Genomic DNA, 23327 nt, shown 5'->3' with positions numbered 1-23327 from the left:
CCATTTTTAGGCCTCTCAACAGCATTTGGCAGTTGGGTCCTCTGTGAAATACTTTCACGTGGCTTCCTTGAATGTCCTCTCTTTGGTTTTTCTCACTTCTTGGTGGCCTTTCCTGTATCTCCTCATCTCCTTGTCTCTGAAGGATGGCGGGACCCAGGATCAGCACTCAGCTTCTTGGACTCTTTTTCTTCTATATCCACACTCATTCTCTAGGCCCAGGTGAGCTTCTGTCAGCCTTGTGGTTTGAACAGCCTTCTACTGAAGATTCCCAAATTTCTACCTCCAGCTGGACCTCTTCCCTAAACTCTAGACTTGGTTATCCAGCCATGCACTTGACAAGTCCATCTTGGTGGATAAGCATCTCAAAATTAACATGTCCAAAGCAATTCCTAATTTAATCCTCCAAGACCCTCCTCCCAGTCACGCAGGTCAAAAATCTTGAAGTCACACTTGACCTTGCTGTTCTTATATGATATAGACAACTCTGTAGCGAAACATATTGCTTTACCTTCATAATATATCCAGAATTCAAATGTTCCACACGATTCCCTCCTATCAGTCAAGTTCAGGCCCCTTCCATCTCTAGCCTGGGTTATGGGGACAGATAACACCTTTCCTCTCCTGTCTGTGCTCAACACAACATCCCAAGTGAGTCTTTTAAAATATAAGCTCCATCAGGTCACTGCTCTGCTCAGAATTCTCCAGTGGCTCTTAGCTCATGCAGAGCCAAGGCCAAAGCCCTCAACATAGCCCCTGCTACTTCTCTGCCCTGGTCACATGGCCTCCTTGCTGTTCCCCAAAGTCTTCTACCTCAGGACTTTGAACTTCTGTTGCTCCCTCTGCCTAGAATCTCCTGCCCTCTGGAACATTATTCATTCTTTAGCTTCTTTCAGGTCTCTGCTCCCATATCACTTTGTCAATGAAACCTTGCCGGATCTTGTTCCCATGCCTCACGTATCTTGTGTCTCTATTTTTCTGCAGACCACATTCTACCCTCTGACATTTCTACCTCTGTATTTATTAGCTCATGGTCTTCTCCCTCTGAAGTGTAAGCTTCATGAGTAGACTTGCTTTTGTTCCTTGCTGTATTCTCTCATTTGGCAAATAGCAGTGCTCAGTACATTTTCAATGAATGAATGATCCATCAGTTCTCAGAGCTGAGGTCTTTCGAGTGCCCTCCAGGCCCTCCCTGACCTCATCTCTCGCCATTCCCCACTCACTGTCTCCTGCCACTCTGGCTTCCTTCCCGTTCCTGGAATGCTCCAAGCAAACTCTTGCATCAGGACATTTAAACCAGTGGCTCTGTCTGCCTAGAATTCTTCCCCTAGAGATTCCTCACTGCTCAAACGCCACCCTGTAGAGCTTTCCCCGGCCACCACCCATGTCCTCTGCTCTCCGCCTCTTCCGCACTCTGCTCTTTCTCCAGAGCAGGTACCAGCACCCCTCCTGTGTCCCTCCCCCAGAATTTAAGCAAATGTAAGCCTCATACAGCGGCGACTTTGTTCTGTTGTTCAGTTCAGTGACATTATCCCCGGCACCTAAAGCAGTGCTTGGCATATAGGAGGTACCCAGTAAATATTTGAAGAGCTTTTCACAAAAAAGTCTGGAAGGATATACACTAGTAATTTAACAGTTAGCTATCTCTGGGTATTATGATGATTTCATTCTTTTTGCATAGCTGTATTCTATAATGTTCCTTATAATGGTGTTTTTAGTCATACCTGTTGTATAAAAAAGATTTTATGTATTTGTGATTTTCTTTTTCTCCCTCCCAGATAGGAGCGTGCTGCTATGTGGAATGTTCAGCTTTAACCCAGAAGGGATTGAAGACTGTTTTTGATGAGGCTATCATAGCCATTTTAACTCCAAAGAAACACACAGTAAAAAAAAGAATAGGATCAAGATGTATAAACTGTTGTTTGATTACGTGAGAAACATCTTCAGTGGCCAAGGAAACTCTCTATTTCTCTCTAAGAAAGCATATGAAATGCTACAGCTATCCCTAGACCTCTTACAAATGCTGAAACAGTTCAAAACTTGAAAGAAAAAACAACCCTGTCCTCAGAATTCTATCGAGTTCATTAAGAATGTTTCTTAAAGGTCCAAGAAGCAGCAAACAGCACCTGAAGTCACAATCTATTATAAATACTTTATTTCAACTAGAAGGTACAATCTCTCAGGGGTTTCATAGTTTAAAAAGCTACAATCATGTAATACATAAAAAACAGTGCTATAAATGGAACTGCCTGGCTTAGACCATATACATTTCTGCACAGTCTTTATGGAATCTGCACAAAAAAAAAAAAAAAAAACCCAAAAAAACAAAACAAAAAACAAAAAAACAAACTTCTTCCTTTGTTCCAATTAATTGTTCTTGTAAGTAAGTTGCTTTCTATTCCAGTATATCCAGAGTGGTGAAATAACAAGGCCAGCCACATAGCCAAAGGTCGCTCCGAGCGTACAGGAGATGGGCCATACCTGAGGAGACAATGTATGAGATCAAAAGAGAACAAACGTTTTATTATTACTTGAGCACAAATTAAGTGTAACCTAAATATTTCTATATTAAAGCTTAATGTGCTTTCTTAAAGAATGCCAAAAGTGTAATAAGGTCATAACTGCATTTATCATGAACACTAAAAAATGTACACGTTTTAGTTAATGTGCATTCAATTGTAACAAGGCTTCTGGCAACTGTAGATTTAGTTTGATGCTCCCCAAAATGCATGAGAGACATGCTAAAGTTACAAATTAAAATTTTGGGTCAGACTTTGCCATAATCTTGGACTCAATTTAGCTCTTTGAAGTTGGTAATTTTGTTTTTGAATTTCCACATTGGCTTGTTTTGTATATCAAATGAAATGAGAAGTGTCTATGATGATCAAACCACAAGAAACTTTAAATTGTGTTGAAAGACCTAGAATTCAAGCATGTCATATGAAGTTTATAACAAAGCAACTGCTTCCATTATAAAACTGATGTCACCTCTCAGATACAGATATTGGAACCATCACAGAAGTTGTAGAACTACCAACTTAAGTGTAAGTTAAACAAAATACTGGCTTCCAGATGCTCATTTTTTTCCAGCCAAATTGTAATATCTCACAATAGTACACTAAGCCAGAAGTAAATGTTGATTTATTCCATCCAAAGCAGTGCATGTTGGTCCCTAGGTGCAAGGCCCTGTATTAAAAAAAAAGTTTTCATGTCATCTGTGAAGTATGCTAGAGCCATTTCTAATCTTTCTCTGGGGGAACAGGCCATAGAACTGTGTTAGAGGTGAACCATCTTAATTGCTAGCTCTGCTACCTAACTAAGCTTCCTTGGTTGGTCTGCTGTGGACCTGCCTTATTCCAAATGCCATCAACAGACAATATGTTAGGCAAAGTTTCAGTGTAAACAAACCAATGCAGTTCAGAGAGAAGCATAATCAAATCCATACATTTTTTTTCCCCAGCCTTTTCTACATTTAAACTCACAGTTGCCTAAATTATGATTTTATGTCTTTGGTGAGTTCCTGTTAATTTCCATGACTTGAGCTTATAGCTATGTCTATTGCACAGATTGGGTAATGAACACTAATCTTTTATACTTGAAAATGACAGCCTTAAATACTCATCATCAGTCACAAATCTAGGATGGACTGTATTGTATGTGAGCTTTGTAGAGATTTTTTAAAACAGAAGCATCATCTTCCCCATTGAAGAGTGGAGAGTCTACTGGATAAACTAGTCAGGAGCATTCTCTCTGAACCGGACAGTGGATCTCTTCTTTCTCCCAAGAAGTTGTGGTTCACACTAAGTACCATGGCCTTATGAATGCTCAAATGGAATCTTATGTAATGTGCTCATTTAATTTTGGTCTGCTATTTTTAGATAGAGTTGAAAGGAATTGTGTAAATCAATTCATATATTAGCTAAAGTGTCCAATACATGGTATAAAGGAATTAAGACAGTAAAGTATTATACATTTCCACCTTGTCTTTGGGGATTTAATGGGAATTTATTTTTTCTCAAATTCACATTTCTGAAACTTTTCTTCACATTTGGTTTCACTAGCCAGTGGAAATTAAAACCTAGAATTTGTCCAATCTAACAGAAAGGGACTAGGACTCTGGAAACACAGCTCTGGTATCACCTGTTTCAAGAATGGGCCTCAGTTTCCTCATCTATAAATATGGAAGATAGATGATTTCCATACCACTCTCATTTATCAACTCTCATGATCTCTTCTTTTTCATAATAATCATAGTTGGACATTACCCTTTCAGCTTCACATTTTAAGGTGGTAAAAATCCTGTACATAGATTATTGGAACTCAAAGCAAAGATGATTGTTTCATCTGAACCTGAGGTGCCTTAGGTGCTCTGTTGACCTTGATGGGGGTTGGAGTTTCCCATTGCTTATTAAGAGCCTTTTCATTGCTTTGGCTCTGTAGTATTTCTTTTTGCAAAATCTTTCCTGCCACTTTAACAAAAAACCAAAGATTTGTTTTCTATTCATACGCAGATTGTAGAAAATTGCCTTATTTTCAGAAATGCATCTTCATTAAAGGCTTAGGTCTCAACAGAAATTCAGACTAGTCACTGGAACAACTAGTTCAAAGTAGTGAAATATCTGGGAAATAAAATACTTCAAAAATATCTTACTGACGTGAATTTTGCTAGTGAGTGCAAATACACTGCTTCAAATAAGGTCATGTATGAATGAACTTACACTTATAGTTAATATTTTTTATATATACATATATATAAATCAGTTCTGAAGTTCTTCAAAGTAATTTTAGAGGCTCCCTGAAATCTTATTTAACACTTTGCTAATTTATACCTTCATTCTATCTCTACAGGTACATTTTAGGTTAGACCACTTTGAGTTATCATATTTCCAATAAGTAGAGCCTGAGTTACGGTTTTTATTGTGAATTATTTTACTTATTTTAGACATTGCTTTCATTTGATTTTTAGTTATTTTTAAGTACAAAAATTAAATACTGGTTTGTTGGTTGTTGCTTTTTAAGTGATTGTTACTTTAACAGTGTCCCATCTTAACACATGGGATTAAAAATAAAATACCATGTATAGTTTACTATCTATGTAAAGCATTGCACTTCTTACCTTAGTAGTTTTTATTTAACACCCTGTAAACATTTGGGATAATATTCTTTCCTCTGTTCCTCATGCTGCGAGCCTTTTCATCGGCCAAGTGTTAAGCATCTGCACTTTGTTATAAAGCACGCTGTCCAAGAGTAGGGAGAATAATAAACCCTTGGGAATCCCAACCAAATTCCAGTTTGAGTTACTAAATTCTATTTTAATCACTTGTAATTTCAATGTGGCTCTTTGTTACTAAACACATGCGTACATTCACACATAGCTGCTGTATTTCACCTCCCATGGAATGCCAAAAATGAAATAAATATTGGTTAAAAAGTTTTGTCTAATGAGGGGTTAAGTCTTCTTGGAATATTTGTTATTATTAAACATCTCAAGAAATCCGTGCTGTCAGCAAATTAAAATGTTGGACTGTCTTTGAAGATTGTTTCCTAGTGATGGCTGAGGCTTTCCAAAGTGGTCCTCAATTGTAATGTGGTCATTTTTTAAAGAGAATTTCTCTATACAACGGTAACTTCCTGATTTGTGTGGACCAAGAGAGGGAATGGTGAAGGGAGTAGTTGAAGGGGGTTGGGGGAGGTTGCCCACTAATCATTTTTCCTTAAGCAATTTCTTACTAACCTTGTAATTGTTTAAAAAAATTAAATCGATAGTATGGCAACAGAATTTATACTGACTTAAGCAATCCTAGCTTAACCATGTACATTCATAATTAGATCTTGAAGTTTATATTTAAAACTACGTACTTTTCTTATATACAGAAATGTTTCTATTTAACATTCTTCATGTCTAGAAGGATTTTGTTTTTAAAAAAACATGGTATTATCTATTGAACAGACAATTCAACTGCATTGCTACAAACACTGGGTTCTCCAAATTATAGTAATCTGCAATGGCTATATATAATTACCTTGTTTTGTTTAAGGAAAATGAAAAACTCAAAGACATCCATGTAAAGGAAGTCCTTCAGAAGTCTTTGCCACCAAAACAATGGTCATCTTTTTATCCAATTTTTATGAATTAAAAAAATTTTTAAATCACAAAATAGAAGAAAAAACCCTGTTGAGTAACAAAAGATAATAAAGTACAAGAGGGTAAAACTGAAAATTACTGTTAAAAAGGAAAACATTTAAAAAAATGAACAGCTACATCATGTGAAGGAAGTATCTTGCTTAGTGTGTTATTACCCTTTCTCTGTATCAAATTACTCCTTATATTCTCATCACATAAAAAAGGGCAGTGTTCTCAAGTTAATCAGCATTAACAAAGGCCTAATATTATAGGTTCTGGGTACATGGTATCCAGAAAAAAGGTATTTCTCAGAAATAAAATAATTGCATCCTAATAAGTTGAAAAAGTTTCTTAATAAATAATAGTTATAACTTTGTGTTTTGTCTGTTAAATATATTGACGTTACTTCTGGCTGAAAGGCATGTCAAAATTGCACAAGCTTGCTTCTACCTGAAAACCACACTGCTCTCTTCTGATAGAACCCTGCTTACATTTTAGGAAATGAAAATGTACTGATACGAGTATTTCTATGTAGAGTTCGATTTTTTCAAAGCATGTTCTGAGTAGTACAGAATAGGGAACACTGATTTTCATATTGGGCTGGATGAATCTCAGCTCTGCCATTTGTTAAATACGTGACTCTGGGCATGTCACCTTGCCTTTGGTTGCCTTGGTTTCTCATCTGCAAAATGAGCGTCATTATAAAACTCACCTCCTGGGGTTGCTGTAGTGACTAAATGATATAATGCACTATGTTCAAGGTACAGCCATACCTGTAATAGTATCTGGTACATAGTACAAGTGACCAATACGTGTGAGCTATACTTGGTGATAATCTTTAGTTCACATTCCTAATGAGTATACAGGGTGGAGCAAAAGTAGGTTTACAGGTGTTCTATGGAACAATAATAAATACAAGAATAAACTTTTGCATATGCACAACTATAAATCTACTTTCCCCCCACCCTGTATAAGTTGTTACAATACAGAAAACCATCATTCCCCAAATGTGTGTAGTTGAGATTTCTAAAGCTGCTCCTATTTTAAAAAACTGAAGTCCTGCCCAAATTTTAAGTACTTTAAAAAATAATTTTTAAAAACTACATCTAACAGAATTCATGTTTCCTTGTCAAACACAATCCATATATGTTATATGTATAAAGTGCATATAATTTCAGGAGTTCACAGACCTCTGAAGCCCAACTATGGACTCTGGTTAAGAGTCCCTTCACTCTAACAAGTATATTTATTAACTTCTAGTTTGTCCAAGAAATATTTTTCAGTGATGTAGATGGCATTTGTTAATCTGCGACTTGAGAGTAAATACATTTTACTTAATTATGACATGCACACCATTATGTAGGTCCCTTTAGTATAAAGTACAAGTAGACATTTAATCTTATGTCGCTAAAATGGTAACCACATGTTTTAACGACTAGTAACAGCTAGTTTGGCCTGTTGCTATGGCAGTATATAAGCTGCTGCAGATTTCCTAAAATGATGATTTGGTATGTATTAGATATACAATTAGATAATTATATAATTATGATTTTTGTTGAAATTAGTTAAAATACTCAAAGTTTTAAAATAATTATACAAAAACATTAGCTACTTTTAAAAATAGTTCATATTTTTACTTGGGAACTTTGCCTTTCTGGGAGGGAGCATGGGACAGGGGAGTAAGGAGGATCTGAGTGTGCAAGGCCAGGTCACCGAACATCTGAGCCTCAGTTTTCCAATGTGCAGAACAAGAATAATAGCACCTCTTGTATTTAAAACATGGGGACACTGTATTAAATGAAATCATGAAAGCTGTAAAGTGCCATGCATCAGTATCATTTTGTATATTACATGTTCTAACTTGAAAAAACTTACATGATCACTAATGTAACCTACTAATGTTAGGTTACTAATGTTAGTTCTTAGGTAACTGGCACTGCTAGGTAATAATTAGAACCAGCAGTTTAGGACAAATAAAACTGTTCCGGAGTAATGTTATACCCTGCTGTAGGAACCATTCCCTTGCCCTTATAATGTAATAACTTTTAATACATGCTATTCTTCACATGAAATGTCTAGGGAGTGTAAACTTTGTAAGAGAATACACACCTCATTGTATTAACCACATGCATGTCCCCACAGGAACAGAAGGGGACTCCTGCTCCTAGCTGTCGTTTCACATTAAGAAGCATTAAGTACAGAAATGAGTTCTAAACTAGCCACTGGTAGACATTTGTGTCATTCTTAAGAGTCTCATATGAATGACTCCATTCTTAACTATTTATGGAGCCTCTACTATAAGCCAAGCAGTTGGGGTACAAACAAATATTATTTAATTTGGAATATATATTTTAATAAATTCATAAAATACATGTTACAATAATTTTTGGAGATATGAGATCACAGATGTCACGGGAAACTGACCTATCTGCAGATTAGAACACTTAGAACACTCTGAACATCTCAACAACCATTAGGATTACTGGCTCTTTCAGATAAAAATGGAAGATAAAACCCAGGCAGCCATTTCTAAATTTCTCACAAGCTACTTTTTGTTTGTTTTGTTATTGTGCTTATCACAAATTTGCATTTGCAGGACAGAACTCATCTTTCAGAGCCTGCTGACACTTCTACTGGTTTTAAATGACCATTTATATTTTCCTCTGGATTTGGCTGTGATTTTTTCCAGATGCTCTTAAAGCAAATGCTACCGCCTGATGGAGGAGTACAAGTATAGATGATCTACTCATCTGGACACATTGTTCTAGTTGTAAATCTGTGCTGATCTGTGCATACACTACCACTCTCACATGCCTAACAGTACACATGTCTGGGAAGAGCCACTTGTGGTGAGATGTGTAGTCTCCAGCCTGAACTTCTTGTCAAAGTGCCGCTAAATGGTTTTTACCATTATCATGCAAATGAGTTAATTTGGCCAGCACTATTCTCTCACGTTGGAACTTCTAGCAGAGCACTATGAACATGATGACTTTAGAATGAGCCCACCTGTTAAATCCAAAACAATTTTCTGTCAGTTGAGTATTGTTTTTTTTCCCCATGCTTGGAACATCTCCTAGTCATATAAATTAGTATTTGGTCTGTCTAAAACATTGTACAATACCTTTGGTAACAAATACCAAGTAACCTAAAAAGAGCTACTCTTCAATAGTTAAATCCATAATCTTAGTTTTATCCCTCACTCAAGCATTATGTATAGTGATTCATTTAGTTATAATCCTTATTATCCCTAGCTTAAATTTATGGAAGAATTATCTGTGGTATCTGTGACTTTAGGAAATAGATGTTTTTCAAATATTAAATTTTTAACCTAATAAGACCAGAGAAAGCAAAGGATTTTCAAATATAACAATGCTTCACTCATCTAGTGTCTGATGGGAATAAGTACAAATATTTTAAAGTAATTTTAAATTGTTTTAAAGAAAATTGATTTTTGCTTAAGAAATAAGTATGCTCAGAAGAGACTTGATTATCTTGTTTAATTCCATTTTGTAGATAGTAGCATTAAGGTCCAAAGTTTAAAGGCATCTAGGAGGTTGGATATTTGATAATTTTTACTTTCTTCTTTATAATTAATATTTAAATTTTCTAAATAAAATGTACAGTCTTTGTAATCAGAACAAAAAAATTCTCTTCATGTCAGTAAAACAATATTTTTAAATAACACAATTCCATTTGGGGGAAATTGTCTTAAAATAATTGGAAAAAATCTGTGAAGACAGATTGAAAGATGTTTATGATAGCACTGTTTGTAATAGTAAAATATTGGCAATAACCTAAATGATCAATAGTATATTTCTTAAATAAATTTTGGAATAGCTAAATAATAGCATACTACTAAGCTATTAGAAATTAAGACAATGATATATGCATTACTAGCTCAGTGAACTTTAAAATGTTATACATTTTCCTTGTATCATCTTCCTCACCTGTAGCACAGGGATAAAAAGAACGCTTACCTCTTAGTGCTTCACCTAGCCTATCAGCTATATCCTATTGTGACAGGAACAAAAGACCTGATGTTCACGAGCGTCCATCTCGATCAGGGGGTCCAACCCCCAGCCTGCAGGCCACAGGCCAGAATGGCTATGAATGCGGCCCAACACAAAATTGTAAATTTACTTAAAACACTACTTAGTTTTATTACTAAGTTTTATACTAAATTTTATTACTTAGTTATGTAAATTTTCTATATTAGTAATCACAAACTTGGGACCTGCTCCACGATTTTAGATTATCAGAAGGACCACTGTATAATTAGGGTTATTATGTGAGGACTTTTTTGCTTATCTGTGGTGACAGCTATTATGAAAATCATGCACAGACTTTTTTTGTGCTCATCAGTTTTCATTAGTGTTTGTGTATTTAATGTATGGCCCAAGACAACTCTTCTTCCTCCAGTGTGGCCCAGAGAGGCCAGAAGGTTCGACACCCCTGACTAGATCATGCATCCCTTTTAAAAACCTAATTTGCTACACACTTTAAAAAATTGTTCAAGCTCAACTTTCCATGTGGCCATCAATCACATTAACAAAAACATGACTCTAAGACCACAAGGCAATGAACACCAAAGGTGAAAACAGGGAATTCCTGCAACTTCTGCCCAATTTAAAAACAAAAAATCCAAACTCCTATACATATCCACAAATGAACCTTGTTATTCACCTCTATCTGAAGAACAAACTGCTGGAAGATGGAACCGGGCTGACGCGGATGCCTGTGGCACCAACACCCGGTCCCAGAAGAAATCGCCTAGATTACAGTGACAGAGGGAACGGGCATCCCTACCTAACTGAACAACAAAACAATTTGTGCACATATATATGTATGCTTAATCAGCTTTATTATTGTACAAACATTAATTTTGTTGCTTTAAGTAGCTGAAACCAACCTGCCATGGTCTTTCCCAATCAAGTGGAATAGGAAAGGCTCCAAGCCATGATCCTACAAAACTAGAAATTGTAGTGATCTGGAGACTATTCTCCCAAATGGATGTAACTCTGTAAGACACAAATATGTAAATCACTGGAGGTATATATCTTAGCTGCTGCAGAATCAAAACAGAAGCACAAACTAACACAACACATACATATTCTATTCATTTAAAATGATACCTCAAATTGACGTATATTTACCAAGAACTATCAACAATTAATTAGCAAGAAGATGTATTTTTCAGTTGGAGATCTAACATATGCACAAAGTAAAAGACAATATGGAAGAACATTCGCAGTGGAATCTAAGTCTTTCTCATTACCTTATCACTGCTAATTCCTTTTCTAAGTTGGTAACAGAAGCAACTGCTATGACCAACTTACCAATATATCCTTCCAGAAATATTTTATACATGCAAATACGCTTTTGTTTAGAATGATATGCATATTTACATATATGCACACATCCATGTATATATCTTTGAAAACAAAATTCAAAGCATCATGTTATAAACCCAGTTTTCCTGTTGTTTTCCCTAACAGTTACAACAGTATTCGATGGTATGGAAGGAGTTTCATTTATTCAACAAGTCCTTCTTATGGCACATTTTGTTTAAACAAATTAACTCTATGTGGTGGAGGATTAGAGAACAACAAAATATTTCAAAGATTCAGTGATTCTGCCTACCATTGTTATTAAGTGTAAAGGTAGAAAGACAGAACTGCCATTCTCTTAGTAGGTCTTGATTTCAGCCTACCATGGAACATCAGTCTGGTCACAGCAGAGAAAAAGCCCACCACAATGCAGTAAGTGGGGTCCAGATTCAGTTGTTTAAAATGCAGGGTTATTATGAAGTTTATGAAAAGCAGTTTCTTTCAGTTAGTGTGGTATAAGGGAAAAACATTTGTTAGATGATTTCTTTCATTAGAAATAAGCCAATTTTTACACCAAAATATACACTGAATTAAAGAAGACTCAAATGACAAGTCAGTTCATAAACCAATTGATCACCTGCCCATCTTATTAACCCCCCTCCCTCAACTAAACAAGAGCTTGTTTCTATTAAAAATGGGCTGGAAGAAGGTTGGTGCCAATCATCATATATGCAAGTTGTTAGTATTGTCCTTTATTTTATGTACACCTATAAATACAAGTCAATTTTTTCAACGAGCATTCAACAGAGCGGAGATCTGTTCCAAGCTTGGAAAAAAACTGGCAAGTTAAATGTAAGGAGAATTGCACTGTTCAGGCAATTTAAAGGATTTTCTTGGGTAACTTGACTACAGGTGGCTGATGAATGTTGACTAGCTGCCACTTAGCATGCAACCCCTCTATGTTGCAATACATTAAAGTTATATGCCCAGAGACACACAGTCTGGTAGAGGTTGAGAAGAGAGTTTACTTTTTCCATTTTATGCAAGTATAAGAGGAGGAAGTTTAGCTGGATTTGGAAGGATGGGTAGCATTTGGTCTTGAGGAACTGGAGAAAGGGTTGCATTGCAGGGTAAAAGAACATAAGTAAAACTGGTTGAGGCCAAGTGAAAGAATGGGAATAAGACCGGGAAAGTAGGTTAGAGTTAGGATTTTTTAAAATAACAGCTCTATTGAGTATTGTAAACATTTGCCTCCAGATAATCCTTTTCTGGCCACACAATTCACTCTTTTAAAGTACACAATTCAATGGGATTTGTTTTGGGGTTTTGTTTTTTTTTTACAGATTTTGTAACCATCACTCCAAAATGAAACTTCACCCATTAGAAGGAACTCTCATTGCCCCTTTTCCCAAGCCCTATACAACCATTAATCTACTTTCTGTCTCCATGGATTTGTCTATTTTGAGCATCTCATATGAATGGAATCATGTAATATGTGGTCTTTTGTGGCTTTCTTTCATTTAGCATAATGTTTCCAAGTTTCCTCCATTTTACAGCACTGTAAAAATACTTAATTGCCAAATATTTTGTTGTAGGGATATACCGCATTTTTTAAAAAGATTTTATTTTTTTATTTTTAGAGGGGAAGAGAGAAAGAGAAGAAAGATCAATGTGTGGTTGCCTCTCATGCGCCCCCTACCGGGGACCTGGCCTGCAACCCAGGCATGTGCCCTGACTGGGAATTGAACGGGCGACCCTTTGCTTTGCAGCCTGGTGCTCAGTCCACTGAGCTGCGCCAGCCAAGGCGGGATATACCACATTTTATTTTTTCCCATCATCAGTAGATGGACATTCCAGTTGTTTGTCTATTTTACATAATGCTAAACATTCTTGTACAGTTTTTGTGAGGACACGTGATCTCACTTTTCTTGGGGGTATACTAAGGAACAGAATTGCTGGGTCATATGGTATCTGTTTAACCTTTCGAGGAAGTACGGCGTGTTTTCCAAAGCAGCTGAGCCATCTTCTATTCCTATCCGTACTGTATGAGGGTTCCGATTTTCCTGCCTCCTTGCTAACACTTGTTAGTATCGGTTACAGCCTTCGTAGTGGGTGTGAAGTGTTATCTCATTGTGGTAGACTTAGGGTAAGGATTTTAGAAAAGCCTCCAAAGTCAAACTAAAGGAGTCACTGAAGGTTTTACATCAAGGTAGCAATATGATCAGAGCCATGTTTCAATAAGATGTATGTACCTGTCTAAGCTAATATAAGCTCCAGTTTCCTTGGGCTAAGGGGCAAGATCCATGTCTTCACAGTTTTCATTGTTACAGCACACCTGTGGCCACCTTATAATTATTAAGATTAAAAAGTGCAAACATCCAAGAGGCTGTCCTCTATTTTGTTCGAGGTGTCCAAGAGTGCTTATGATCTTACATATAGTAAGTGCATAAATAATGAAACCAAGACGAAGTGTAATAGAAAAACTCAATAGCCTATCTTTTTAAAATTAAAATCTCATATCTCTCAAACTAATAAATACCTTTAAAGTAAAAGATTACAATTAGACTATTAATAAAAATCCCTCCCTCAGTAGACTTTCAGCTCTTCACTGATCCTTCTATGTACCTTGAATTTAAAAGAATACACATTATGTATGATGTTTAAAGACTTAGTTACTTTCTGCTTTCTACAGTGGAAGAAGAGGATTTAGCATTCTTTACCCACAAGCCTCCCACACCCACATTCACATTTCTGACTCACATCTTCTCGCTGACTGTAACATCTCCTTCTCTTGGCTGAATCCCTAGCACCGTATGTACAGTTTATCATTATGAAAATATTCATCACAGCTGAAGCACACAGTGGTTCTTACAGTAAATATAATTTTTAATTTTCCTTAGATGTTTAAAACTGCCTCTTTTTCCCCTTCTATCTGCTTACGTACCTGTCACTAAATCATCCTTAAATATTCCACCAAAACCAAGCATCGTTTCAAAATGCTTGCTTGCGCTTTCTCGCTCTGTCTTTTGTGGGGACACCTCACCTGCTCCAAGTAACTGTCCACACTGACTCCACCAAAATTCATTACGTCAAATATTAATTGAAATAAATAGAACATTTTGAATGCCAACTATGTGTCAAACACTATCAAGTACCTGAGGTAGTTCACACTAAACACTGTGGCTTAGACAGATCGTCATCAAAACAGGGCTTGTGGTGATGGAGTTGATATTTTTAACTGTTCATCTCTTCATCTAAAAAGGAGACACCACGCCACTCCTCCTAGTGGCAGAAGATATTTTACAGAATTCTTATATAAACTTTCCCCATTGCCCCTGAATTAGTATTAAAACGAATCTGTTTTTGCCACTAAATTTTTGTGCCCACATTAAAGCTAAACTACCTGTTTTTTTTATATGTACACATTTTTCACCATTCGTATCTTTTTACTCTTAATGTCCACAGTGGTTTTTTCAAAATAACACCCACTTCAATCCAAAGGTGACAAAAAGAGGCCTGTTGTCTTTGTCTACACAAATAGGCCTTACAGTCTTTACCTTGGCAAGATGACCAAAGGTTTAAGAACCTATTCAGAAATTCAACTTTTTTCATTTCACCAAAAGTGATCAGATTCTCACTTAAACATTTACATAACCACATAAAAGAATTAGCCAAAAGCAAACCTCAATGAGAAGTATAAGTTTAAGGTAGTCAGATTATTTTCCTTTAGAAGAGAGTCTGCAAATGGAAAAAAGAAACCCACAATAATTGTAATACAAAGGCAACAAACTGAATTAAAGTAGTACAAATTGAGTATATTCATTCAGTAATAAGCATACCAAAAATTGGCAGAACTTTAAAGAAACCAAATGACTTTTTTATATTCAAGTCTCTTTAAAATAGTATTTTTTAAAAAATCTGGAATAACGTTACATTTACTTTAAGGGAAAGTCTTGTTAAAGCGTCATTTATTATGTATTAAATCTCGACAGTAAAGTCTGTTACGTTTACTTTAAGGGAAAGTCTTGTTAAAGTGTCATTTATTATGTATTAAATCTCGACAGTAAAGTCCTTTACTCTTGGGATATAATTCCAACACAGTTCTCACAATTAAAGCTTTTGTCTTTCTCAGTCTTCAAGTTATTATCATCCACTCAATTTAAACAAGCAAATAAATACATTAAAATTAGGATGTAATACTTATTTCACTTCAAAGTAGTATAAACATTTATATTGAGTCAATACTAAGTGAGATGTCAGCCTAATTCAAAATTGGCCTGTTCATACTGAATATCTGAATTATCATATTTCAATAATACTGGAAGGGCTGGCTTTATACAAATAAGACAAAAACTCTACCATGTTTTATACACTAAACACAGCGTGAATGATAAAAATATTGTAAGCTCTAAAATCTTCAATCAGTACTTTAAGATATTTTAAATACTTTTAATTAATTAGAACTATAGCATAAGAACTTCAAATCTGAACTTTAATTTCTGTTGTAAATAATTATTGGGTAGGAAAAAACATATTCATGTTTTGTATAACCTATTTAAATAGAATTCTTTGAAATTAAAGTTGTGACTCGATATAAATAATGCTAACTGTATATTAAGACAATTTAAAAATAACACAAAAGTAATTGGTTTTTTGTGGGTAGTTCATATTTTACTGCAGAACCACCAGATCTTTGAATTTTAAAAATATTTTTGCCTAACACTGAACATTTAAGAAGGCCTATTCTATCATTAAACAAGTTAATCTACTGAATTAATAATTATTTCTTAAGTCATTCAAAATTTGACATGCTTTTTATTCTAAGTGTGATAAAAGTTAGGGAAAAAGGTGAACAATCACTAATGTATGGTGGAGACATGAAGACTTAAGTTCCCCTCTCATAGAAAAGTTCAAATTACTTTTACATTCAATGAACTGAAAAGAACGGTTCCTCCTTCTCCGTGACTGCCTGTGCCCTGCACTCCTTGGTCTGTTGCCTGAACCAGGAAGAGGTACGAAGGCAAACAGATTGGAAGTATGAAATATAAAAACGCTCCATGGCATTTGCTAGTCCATTGAACGAACATTTCTTGAGCACTTACTATTTGATTTTACTCATCATTTCACTCAGTTCTGACAATAATCCTGTGAAGTACAGATTAGTATTATTCTAACAACATTACCTATGAGGATCTGTTAAGTTAAATAGCTTGTCTAATATCATTGGCCACTAAGTGGTGAAGAAAGGGCAGGAGCTTGTTTTCTGACCCTTGATTAGTGGCGTCTTTTAAAAAAAATTTCTATACCATCAGATGATCTGCATTCAAAAAATGTCTATACCATCAGATGATCTGGCTATTGGGCTTCAGTAAATCACTTAACCTGTCAGCTTTCCAACATCTTCATCTAGAAAATGTGAAAACAGGAGTATCTCACCAAATTGCTGAAAATTAAATATATAACATTATGAAAATGCTTTAAAAAATACTGAAATATTTTTTACATATTACTACTTCATGCCATGCCCAATGTGATGTTAAATAAAATGTTTTATAACTGGTTATTTTTAGCCATAGTTTTCTAGCAAATGAATTGTCCTCTGATTGTATGTTAGAAATTTTAGGATATTTTTATAGTCTACTAAAACTTAGGTGGCATGAGAGAAATCTAACAGATTCTTTACACAGGTCTTACTTTCAATAACCAAAAGTAAGTTTAAACTAAGTATTGGCAAAATCTAACTAATTTAAAATTTTCCTTTTGACTACATAGTACATTAAAATGGTCAAATACCAAAGATACCAAAGGGCAGTCAGTGGAAAGTCTCCTTAGTCTGTCTTCTAGCTTCTCAGATCCCCTCTCCAGGGCCGACCACTGTTTTAGCTGTTTTTTAGGTGTTCTCCCAACGACGTACAGGTATATCTATTCTCTCCTGCAGCTTTATACATAAATGGTAGCATTCTACACACATTTCTCCACCTTGTTTTTCTCTACTTAACAGCATTTCAGTAAATAAAGACTTGACTGGGTTTGTTTTTCTGTGGGTTTTTTTTTTTTAAACAACTGAATAGCATTCCACGGTGTAGATTAAATTTAATTTAATCCTTCCTTTATGAAAGGACATTTAGGCTATTTTTAAAGTTTCAGTGAATAATCTTCTCTAATCAATATTTTGTTGGTATGCCAATATACTTAAGATGAAATCCTATTAGAAGTGCTGGGTCAAAGATGGGTATTTGTAATTATAGGTATTATCAAACTGCCCTTCATAGAGTTTGAACCAATTTATATTCTCACTGGCACTATCAAAGGACACTATCAAGAGAGTGAAAAGACAACACACAGAAAGGGAGAAAATATTTGCAAATCACGTAGCTGATAAGGGACTTGTATCTAGGGTATATAAAGAATTCTTACAACTTAATATTAAAAAAACAAATAACTCAGTAAAAAAATGAACATAGGATCTAAAGGGATATTTCTCCAAGGAAAACATACAATGGCCAATAGGGCACATGAGAAGAGGCTTGACATCATTAGTCAGTAGGGAAATGCCAATAAATCACAATGAAATGACACTTCACACCCACTAGGATGGTGATAATAAAAAAAAAAAGATCAGGTGAACAACTGTTGGCAAGAATGTAGGGAAACTGGAGCCCTCATACACTGCTGTGGGAATGTAACTTTGGAAAAGAGACTGGCAGTTCCTCAAATAATCAAACATGGAGTTACTATATGACCCAGAAATTCCACTCCTAGGAGTCTGCTCAAGAGAAATGAAAACATACGTCCATACAAACACCTGTACACAAATGTTCATAGCAGCTTAGTCATAGTAGCGAAAAGTGGAAACAACCCAGACGTCCATCAATTGATGAATCGTGGTATGCGAGGTCTGTGCAGAAAAAGTCCAGCCATTGTTAATACAACAAGAATGGCTTGCACATCGCTGTAACCTGGCAGCCAAGGAGAGTGGACTAGAATGTGCATCCGTGAACAATGATGTCTTCACCATACTAGTCAGGGGGGCAGCAGATGCCGCTGAGTATGTGTACTGTGTGGCCATCACATTCAAAATGACTGAGTGAACAGAGCAACTAATCTGCATCAAATTTTGTGTTAAGCTTGAATATTCCTCCATGGAAACAATTCAGATGATTCAGAAGGCCGCAGCTATGGGCAGCTTCATCACAATGCGCCCACTCATGCATCACGTTTTGTTCAGAGTTTTTTGGCAAAACATCAAATTACCCAGGTGACTGAGCCTCCCACAGTCCAGATTTGGGGCCCTGCAACTCTGGCTTTTCCCAAAATTAAAATGACTTTTGAAAGGGAAGAGATTTTTCAGACAGTTGGTGAGATACAGGAAAATATGGCAGTGCAGCTACTAACAATCGTGAGAACTGCATGAGGTGCCAAGGTGCCTGCTGTGAAGGGGACTGAGGTGTCACTGCCCTATATACAATGTTTCTTGTATCTTGTATCTTCTTCAATAAATGTCTCTATTTTTAATATTACATGGCTGGATACCTTCTGGACAGACTTCCTATGTCCATACAATGGAATGTTATTCGGCCATAAAAAGGATTCAGTACATGCTACAACATCGATGAATCTTGAAAACATTAAGCTAAGGGAAAGAAAGCCAATCACAAAAGATTACATATTATATGATTTCATTTTTATGATGTGTCCAGACCAGGCAAATCTATAGAGACAGTAAATAGTGGTCACCTATGGCTGGAGAAAAGGGGATAAGGGAGTGATGGCAAAAGGGTACAGTTTCTTTTTAAGGTGATGAACATGTCCTAAAATTGACTGTGGTGATTGCTGCATATATCTGTGAATATACTAAAAACTATTTAATTGTATACTTTCAGTAAATGAAGTATATTACATTTGAATTATATCTAAATACTGTTTGAAAAGCTCATCTCCCAGTTACCTCGGTTTCCTTTTTGTGTATGAACCACACCCTCCACAGCTGCCCTTAACTTTGTCAGATTCCCAACAACTCTCCTTTACCACTTTATAAGAACTTATTTGTGGCAACCCTTCCCATACCTACTCCCAAAAGCAAATTTCAGGTTTTTCCCAAGGAAAAGGGCCAAATTTATCATAATACTTATGTACTTCTTTAACATGTTTAACATGTATAAAACTGTCCTACCATTTTTATTAAGTTCCCACCTTGTTTTTGATTGGCCAAGTTTGCATAGTGCAGGGATTTTTAGAACTGTGTATGCCACATTACGGCAGGACTAACAACGGAATCAGATATCTCCCCCAAATTCACGATTATCAGAAACGGAATTCAAAGCTGGATAAATCACCAATCCAAACCAATAAGGTTTCAACCAATTTTCACTGTTTAAAAATTTCAAACTAAAATGCTAAAAGAAATTAATGCCATTTGGAATACTGTTGTGATAATGTGGGAAAAAGTGTTCAATAATTACACTTTTGTTTTCTAGAGACTTGAGCACGAGAAGATGGTTCTGAAGGGGAACAAACAATATTCATTCCAAAAAGAAAAAGTCAGTAATTTATGGAGCCTTGTTCCCCTCAGGCATCCTCTGCTCTGATTGGGCCGTTCCCTTCCAAATCTCACAATGATACCATGCTCATTTCAGTTTCTATGGTGTCAGTTCAGTCCCCTAGCATGAGGTACCTGTCCCTTTCCCCTGGGTCTCACCAAATAGCGTACTCCTGATCCAAATCCCTCACAGATCATCCCTCCTCCAGCTCATTCTTCAGTGATCTCCTGCCCCTTTGGGCTCCTACAGTACTTATTGTCTGATTTACATGATTTTAGCCTCACGTTGTTTGCTCATTTCATTCTTGTGCCTTGAACATCAGGCTCCCTGGGGAGAGAATCATGGCTAGCACTTCAGAGTCCCCATGCACAACATGGCACGCAGAGTAAGAGCTCAGGAGTTTTTGCTGCTAGGTGATAAACAGGACAAAATTATGGGCAGCAAGTAACTTTCTAGTTTCATTAGTTACAACTCAACCATTTCTGTTAGAAATAATCTCAATGCCTTTCAAGAAGCTAAAACTTTAATTTAGCTACGTTGAAAATATATATGGCTGCTAAGGAAATAAAATCCTGTAAAACTTACACTCAGATGTCATTATCACAGTAGAGGCTAAACAAAAAATGGTAGCTGTTACACTAAACATTTTTAGATTGTCGACCCCAATTCTACACTGTAAGATATATGGAAGCAATTTTATCACAGTGCACAAATTATTCCTGAGGAGTGGCTTTCAGAGCTTTACTTTGGTAGCAGAAACTTTTTCAAACAAAAGGCCTAGTGGAAATCTACCACACAGAAAAATGCACAGCTAATCTTGCTAAAGTAGAGGGAGGGACCTGTGCTACTGCCTGCTTGGATCCCCCCTCAAATGCATACCGCTCCCTCCCTCTCTCCAGTCCCCAAATGCAGTGGGCTTTTAAGGCACCTCCGAGAACCACACAGTGCTGAGAAACACTCAAGGAACAATCAGCCAGCTGCCATGAATAGAAAAATACATTACTGTTTTTAAAACTTCAAACATCATTAAAATATGAAATTAAAACTTACCCATTTCTACTGAAAACTCTTAGCCATGCTTTGATGTTTGGTCCTAACAAACACAAACAAGGTACAGTAGTAAAAGTAGACAAAATAACTGCAAATAAAAATGTTTCCAACACCAACCTATAAAAAGAAAACTTCATTAATTTTTTAAAAAGTGTTAAAGGAACAAATATACACGCTTACATGATCTTTGGTACTTAAATAAACTTAATATAAAAATATCTTCTTGTATTTTACTTTGAAAGGTAAACATGAGTCCTACCAAAATGATGACGATAAAAAAAAATGTAAGCTATAAAAAAAATCTAGCAAATATCTGGCTTTAATGGTAAGAGTTCCAAAGTGTTGAATATCTTCTGATCCATTCTGTCCAAGGCAAGAAACCTCATTTCTGGATCATTAACTTTCTTCCTCAATAGTCTCTGGAACTTTAGCTTTTATCAGAGCCACTTACAAACCTGGATAAACTAAAGACTGGGGGACCCCGCCTCTAGAGTTTCTGACTGAGGTCTGAGAATCTGCACTTCAATAAAGTGCTCCTGCTGGTTTTAGAACCACTTTGAGAGCCATTGCTCTGGACATTTATTCTACTCTAAAATGGACTAAATAGACATCCATTTACCATTACAAAGGTCTTGTCTTCCCTTCTCTAGAAAAGAATTACCTGTTAACTTAATATGTACATATAAGAAACTATATATAAATAGATACCTATATACATAGCTATATGTGTGTGTATATATACCACTCATTTCACCATGATCATTAATCACCACTAAACTAGTTTCCCAAACTGTAATAAACGTTATATAAAAAATAGTCATGAATTTAATTTTCACTAACTTAAAATTGGTGTTTTAAAAAAGCGTTACCTTTATCTTTAAATTATGAACATTAGCTTATTAAGTATTTAAATACACAAGTCTATTGACTTTTCTTAAGAAAATAAACGCTTTTTCAAGCACTTCAGAATCACATTTACTAAGAACTGATACGATCACCATCGTAAGTTCCCTTAGAGGTTCTAAGGGTCACACATTGTTTGGCTTTAATATAGTTTCTCATCTACACCTCCCACCCCCACCCCAACAGGCGATTGCGTATTAGAAGGCTGGATAATAGGAGCCTTTGATGAATTAAGTTATTGCTGTTTTTAAAAGAATAACACTGCTAAGGAAGGGCAATGGCAGTATCCTTTCATGATCCAATAATCAAACACACCAGTCTTTCTCTAACCATCAACAGAATTAGCCCTTTCTTTAGTAAACAAGAGTTTTAAAATATAATGGCCTTAAGGTAGGAATTTCAGACTTACTCTATTAATGGTGCTCCATATAGAACAAAAATCACATGAAAGAGGAAACAAGACATAAGGAAGTAGATACAGCATTTCAAAAATCTGGTTACCTAAAAAAGAAATGAATAATTTAAAGACTCAAGAGAATGCCTAAAGGACATTAAATGTTTCCATTGTATGTTTAAACATAACATACTCATGTATGAACAGTTAAATGTTCTTTGGATTTGGGGATTCTGAATTCAGATCATGTCTTGTGCACAGTCAGCACATCCCTGAACACAGCCCTATCAGAAAAGCTAAAGGCAAGTATCACCCACTTCCCACTTCATTCTACCTACCGAACCACATTACAGGCAAAAAGCAGTTGTTTCTATGGTATGTATTGATGTGTATTGGTATCTATGGTATGTATGTTGTTAATCAGTATTTATGAACTATTTACAAAAAACAGACTGCTAGAATACACAAAAACACAAACAGTCCTTATTATGTGATGATACATGAAATATTTGCTATATTTACTGAAGATACCCTAATTCCACAATTAATGCATGGCAAGGATCTATCAAATATTGTGGGCAGCCTTCCAGCAAGTAACAGGAAAAAAAATTTGAAAAAAAAAATCAGATTCTCTTTAGTCACTGTAAATAATCCGATTGAGTTCTTGACAACGGCTTTATTTTTCCATTAAAAGACACTCCCACTATCTAAAAATCAGTAAACTAGAAATAGGCCTTACCTTGTATGATGATGAACTTCTTTTAGTGGATGTATTTGGTTTAACCACTAAATATAATACTAGATTGACAGCAGTTACAAAAACAGAACAGATGCATAACCACGTCAAGTGTGTTTCCAATACTGAGAAGTTCTCCAGGAAGAATGATGGAACGAAGATGCTTAGGATAATTGAGAATATGCATAAAAGATGGGTATACAGTAGTCTCTTGATATCGGTATTTTTCATGGTGTATTCTTGAGTGGTTGTCTAA

The 23327-nt window shown here is 35.8% G+C and overlaps 2 protein-coding genes across 2 annotated transcripts in view; one reads left to right on the top strand and one right to left on the bottom strand.

The window, feature by feature from the left end:
- The window catches only part of RHOQ (ras homolog family member Q), a 41441-nt gene extending 34983 nt beyond the window's left edge, over positions 1 to 6458 (top strand). The window contains exon 5 of the mRNA XM_054566985.1: positions 1776 to 6458. Within this exon, the coding sequence (XP_054422960.1) occupies positions 1776 to 1931 (156 nt within the window). The 3' untranslated portion in view covers positions 1932 to 6458. The remainder of the gene's footprint in view (positions 1 to 1775) is intronic.
- On the bottom strand, positions 2365 to 23321 carry PIGF (phosphatidylinositol glycan anchor biosynthesis class F). The gene is made up of 5 exons (XM_054567007.1): positions 23075 to 23321; positions 22351 to 22442; positions 21039 to 21155; positions 11031 to 11139; positions 2365 to 2478 (listed from the first exon to the last, which is right to left on the bottom strand). The coding sequence occupies exons 1-5, from the start codon at positions 23300 to 23302 to the stop codon at positions 2365 to 2367; spliced, it is 660 nt and encodes a 219-aa protein (XP_054422982.1). The 5' UTR covers positions 23303 to 23321.
- Positions 23322 to 23327: the final 6 nt, after the last annotated feature.

The sequence above is a fragment of the Pteronotus mesoamericanus genome, unplaced genomic scaffold (assembly GCF_021234165.1).
Source record: "Pteronotus mesoamericanus isolate MK-2021 breed Mesoamerican mustached bat unplaced genomic scaffold, CSHL_Meso_final contig_101, whole genome shotgun sequence".
NCBI lineage: Eukaryota > Metazoa > Chordata > Mammalia > Chiroptera > Mormoopidae > Pteronotus > Pteronotus mesoamericanus.
The sequence above is the reverse complement of the archived record's forward strand: the minus strand, read 5'-3'. Positions and strand labels throughout refer to the sequence as shown.

Bases quoted from the DNA above. Each gene is read 5' to 3' on its own strand.
- PIGF (XM_054567007.1), bottom strand. From the start codon at position 23,302: ATGAAAAATACCGATATCAAGAGACTACTGTATACCCATCTTTTATGC. The intron at 21,156-22,350 runs GTAAGTCTGAAA...TTCTTTTTATAG, and splicing joins TATGGAGCACCATTAATAGA to GTTGGTGTTGGAAACATTTT. The intron at 11,140-21,038 runs GTAAGTTTTAAT...TGTGTCTTACAG, and splicing joins AGAGTTTTCAGTAGAAATGG to AGTTACATCCATTTGGGAGA.